The 5533-nt window shown below is 35.1% G+C and overlaps 1 protein-coding gene across 1 annotated transcript; it reads left to right on the top strand.

Moving 5' to 3' along the window:
* The first annotated feature begins 3700 nt into the window (after positions 1 to 3700).
* On the top strand, positions 3701 to 4877 carry LOC104827682 (phospholipase A(1) DAD1, chloroplastic-like). The gene has a single exon (XM_010560903.2). It carries the CDS (start codon positions 3786 to 3788, stop codon positions 4875 to 4877), a length of 1092 nt encoding a protein of 363 aa, XP_010559205.1. The 5' UTR covers positions 3701 to 3785.
* Positions 4878 to 5533: the final 656 nt, after the last annotated feature.

Below are 5533 nucleotides of genomic sequence, written 5' to 3'. Positions count from 1 at the left end.
ATGAGAAATCCAATGATTCTCCATCTCTTTCTCTATTATGGTATCAGAGCTTCGGTTTTTGTTCTAAATATTTTTTTTTTATATATCAACGATGTTCGTTGAATCCGAAAACGATGATGAAGATGACGATGATATACTAACTTCAATAGTATCATCACCTTGAGTATCGTCTTCCATTCATTTTTTTTTCTATTTTTTTTCCGACGACGGTGTTTATCACTGTCAACCCTAGCTGATGTGCTACTCTTTTTTTTTTCTGCCGACCTCATTGTCGTGCAACCCAACTCGCGCATATGCGCCGCACATCCGTGCCACATCAGCCTTTGAATCCGGCTTTTAACCTCTTCGATTGGAATACTCCGATCGTCGATCCGCACATTTGCGCCATCTTCTTTTTTTTCGGCTTTAGCCGCGTGCATTTGCACCATTTATTTTCTTTTTCCGGCATAACCGCTAAACCATCGCGCCTTTTGCGCTGCCGACATTGCTGTCGCGCAATCCCACAATACCGTGCATGTGCACCACGCTTCTGCTTCACCGGACTTTTTCAGATCCGCCAACAATCCACCGATTCCTAGGTTCGATTGTCAAATCCCGTTATTTTCTGGAGAATTCAACCTCAAGCAGTTGTTTCTCATCTCCTTGAGTTTGAGGGGGCGTGTAAAGAGATATGAAGAAGATTTGAGAAGATTAGTAATATTTAGATTTGATTTTATTTCTATATTTTAGATATTTATATTTATTAAATAAGATATTTTATGATTTTGTTTCTGCTATAAATATTATAATGTTACATGTTGAATAATGAGAAATCCAATGATTCTCCATCTCTTTCTCTATTATTCTACATGCATGGTTCGTTTCTAGGCTAATTAACTGTTTATTAATAAATTAATTACTGTTTAACTTGATTAAAATATTATGAAAAAGATTTGTGAAGTTAATATTTCCGTAATATTTAGATTTAATTTAATTTTTATGTTTTAAATATTTATATTAATTCAGTAAAATGATTCTATTTATCTATAGATATTGTAATGTTTTATATTAAATAATGACAAATTCAATGATTATTCACTTATTTTCTCTATTATGATATTAGAGTTTGCACGATTAAATATCGCGAGCTTCTTTCAATTGGAAAACTCTGATTGTCGATTTGAACATTTGCGCTATTTTTTTTATTTTTTATTTTACTATAGTTGCACGCATTAGCATAACTCTTTTTTGTTAGCTTTAACCGAGTGCATTTATCACCACCAGTTCATCATGCACTCGATAACCAGAACTCTTACGGCATTACGTCGAACAGGTTATACGTAATCTCTAATCGTACGCTCGTTAGAACCCAGATATTAAATTCAGACAAAGAATTTCCGAGAATTTGTGTTTACCCATTAGAAAAAGTAGAAAACTTTCCTTGAATTCGATCGGAAAAAGACTGCAAATCCGAAACATTCTTCAAAATAGCAATATATATCTAATCAAAGATTGTAATCTTTCGTTTATAACTAGACACAAATTTTGATTTTGCTAGCATTAGTTGTAAATACTTTAAAATTCTATGTGATTTCAATTTTTCACCTGGGATTTGAAGAACAATCCACAACTGTATACATTGCCAACGAGAGAGGATAGAATTAGGTTTTTATTATACCAGATTTATTATTATTTCGAACCTATTTTATTAAACTGAGTTTTTTAAATCTGGTTCTCCATACATAGTACAAAATTCTGACATATTTTCACATCTCAGTACCACGTAAGATTTTATAATAGTATTATTTTGGTCAATTTAGTTAAGAATCAATATGACACTTTTAAACAACTTTAAGAATTATTAAATCATTTTTTTCAAGTTTAGGAATAATTAGACACAATGAAAGTATATAAATTATTTTTCCACCAAATTGCAAGTTTGGAAATTTTTAGGAGTTTTTTCCTAAAAATTATAGTATCACTTTTTTTAAGTTTAGAAATAATTACATATAATAAAAAATATAAAAATTAATATTTCACTTGTTTACAAATTTGGAACTGTTATTAGGTTTTTCCTAAAACTCTACAAGTCATAAAAAAAATCCCTCTTTTTTTTTATATGGGAGTCGAGTCGGTGATGCCATGTACTCAAAAGATTATATCAGGAATTAGACAGTCAGATTTAAATGTCCGTTGCATACTTAAATAAGAACCGAAATAAAAAATGGCTTAGAACGATTCGGGTACAGTTTATAACATATTTATAATTCATATAATATAAAATTAAAAAAATCCAATAAAATAATTTTGGACAACAAAATAAAAGTCTTGAACTTGATATAAGTGTAAAGAAGTTCAACATAATAATTTTGAAATTTCTAAAAATATGTTCAAAATTTTAAGTTACTCTTTAAAAAAGATGAATTTTTAATACCTATAATTTGAACAAAACACATAAAAATTTGGTAAGATACAAATTTTAAATATTTTTTTCTAACATTTATAAAAAGACAATTTTTTCAATATGTGTAAAAAGATATTTTTTGAACACTTACTTGAAGCCTTTGATCTCAGAGAATGACATGAAGTTGTAAGAGAAAATGTTTTTACTAATTACAGGTGATAATAGTCGAAAAAATGTGAGAGAATACATAACTTTGAGTTAAAGTTAATAAAAACAAACAATTTATTGGATTTGGTAATTGTAAACAAAATAAATATCACTATTAATTATTATTAATAAGCAAAATAAACATCAATCCCAATGTATACGGTAAACAAACAATTACTAATATTTAGTAAATATCATAATCAACTATTAATATTAAATATTTTTAATTAAAAAATAAAAATACCCAAATACCGTTCAATATTTCTCGAACCGAACCGAACCATTTGATGTCTTAAATTTTGTACCGTTCAATATTTTTATATAATACCGAACAGAATCGAAACCGAATTAATCGATTCGGTACAGTTCGGGACCTGAACCGAATTACCCACCCCTACCCGATCTCCCTCTATTTGTTTTTTTTTTTTTGGGTTGAAAACTAGGTTGGTGTATTTTCATGTGTCATGATACTTCATAATCTAAGTCTTACAAATATGCCTACAAGTGTAACCTATGCACTAGTAGATACATATCAAAGCCTTACAAATATGCCGACAATATATATATATATATATCAGATATGTCTAGATCATTCCCCAAACGCAAGTTTGACTTTTCAACAGTCTTTTTTTTTAATGCCATTCATGGCGATTACAAAAACAAATATTACCACGTTTAATTTATACACACGACGACGCAAGAGCACAAAAATTTCACATGTAGCCATAGAGAGCTTCTCAAGCTCCCATCGTTTTCGGCATTTAATTTATTGAACTATCAACTCATCTCCTCTCCACTATAAAAAGGGTCTTTCAGATTTCTACCTCGCTTTCATTTCACTTCGCGTGTTCCTTCTTCTCTCTGTATTTCTCCCACATTTTACCTCCCTACCCAAAAAAGCTATCTGTCTTCCAAAAACATTGGGAGAAAAAGAAACACAACAGGAATAACCAATTTAACCGAATCTTTGTATTTGACATGTTTGGTAAAACAAATGTATACATTATGTATATACTCCCTTACTCCAGCACGTCCGTACAGTGTACTCTCGTCACGACTTTTGACAGAGAATAACTGTCGCTGCACACTCACTCTTCCATCTCAGAGCAAACAAGAAACCTGGGAGAGCTTGCTGCTAAACCAAGATTCCAGCGACTGGACCGGTTTGACACAGGTTAAGCTTGGCCGGCGATGGATGGAGTACCAGGGACTTCGCAACTGGACCGGCCTTTTGGACCCCTTGGATGAGAATCTTCGCCGCGAGATTCTCCGGTATGGTCAGTTCGTCGAAGCTGCGTACCAGTCCTTCGATTTCGATCCCTCTTCTCCAACATACGCCACGTGTCGTTTCCCCAGGAGCACACTGCTTGAACGGTCCGGTTTTCCTGGAACCGGGTACCGGTTAACCAAGAATCTCCGAGCGACTTCCGGTATTCAGTTGCCAAGCTGGATTGAGAAGGCTCCGAGCTGGGTGACGACACAGTCCAGCTGGATTGGCTACGTGGCAGTCTGTCAGGACAAGGAGGAAATCTCGCGGCTCGGTCGGAGAGACATCGTGATCTCGTTCCGCGGCACTGCCACGTGTCTCGAGTGGCTCGAAAACCTCCAAGTCACGCTGACCCATCTTCCCGAAGGATCGGGCACACACGGGTCGGGTTCTGGGCCAATGGTCGAGAGCGGTTTCTTGAGCCTGTACACCTCTGGGACCCACAGTTTAAGAGACATGGTAAGGAACGAAATCTCAAGGCTTCTCCAGTCGTACGGAGACGAGCCGTTAAGTCTGACGATCACCGGACACAGCCTCGGCGCGGCATTAGCCATACTGACGGCATACGACGTAAAGACAACGTTCAATCGAGCCCCGATGGTTACCGTTATCTCGTTTGGAGGTCCACGTGTCGGAAACAGAAGCTTCGGGGAACTTCTAGAGAGACAAGGAACCAAAGTGTTACGCATAGTGAACTCCGACGATCTCATCACGAAACTCCCCGGAGTCGTCGTCGTTGACAAGGACGAGGAAGATCGGTGTAACAGCAGGAACGTGGAAACGGCAACGGCGTTAACGTCAACATTGCCAGGATGGATACAGAAGCGCGTGGAGGACACGCCCTGGGCTTACGCGGAGGTTGGACAGGAGCTGCGGCTGAGCAGCCGATATTCCCCGTACGTGAACAGCATCAATGTCGCCACGTGTCATGAGCTGAAGACGTATCTGCATTTGGTGGATGGGTTCGTGAGCTCCACGTGTCCGTTCAGGGAGACGGCGAAGAGGGCCGACCTCCATTGATAACAGGGATATGATCCATCATCAAACATTCCTCCATCTCCTGTCATGTCATGCCGTGCCTAGTGCTTATCTAGCTGTATCTATCCAACAACCCCCTCCTATCAAAATTGGAGAAGCCACGTGGGTGCCACGCCATATGTAAAGACCCGACATTTTCAAAGCACATTTTCGAACTGGCAAAGCCAAGCATGTATCCATTAATGACAGGGATAATTCCATTTAAAACCCGGTACACTTTTTTCGTCTCAATTTAAATCTTATACTTTTTTTTATCCAAAAAAATATTATATTTTTAAAAATTGGTAATTAAAACTCTATACTTTTAAAAATTGGTAAATAAAACCCAAAAACAATATTATTTAATGCTGACATGGCATCCTAATCATCTGTCACATCATCAATCCCTAATATTTAATAATATTAATTAATAAAAAATAAAAATAAAATAATAATAAAAAAAATAAAATTTTAAAAATTATATATATTCATAAAATTATACACATATATAAACATGTTTATAAAAATTTTAAAATTATATTCATATATAAATATATTTATATATACATATATACATATATATACATATGATACATATATATCTATATATGTGTATAATTATTATATGTTTTATATGTATGTGTTATATATGTATTTTT

The sequence above is a fragment of the Tarenaya hassleriana genome, unplaced genomic scaffold, assembly GCF_000463585.1.
Source record: "Tarenaya hassleriana unplaced genomic scaffold, ASM46358v1 Cleome52, whole genome shotgun sequence".
NCBI lineage: Eukaryota > Viridiplantae > Streptophyta > Magnoliopsida > Brassicales > Cleomaceae > Tarenaya > Tarenaya hassleriana.
The sequence above is the reverse complement of the archived record's forward strand: the minus strand, read 5'-3'. Positions and strand labels throughout refer to the sequence as shown.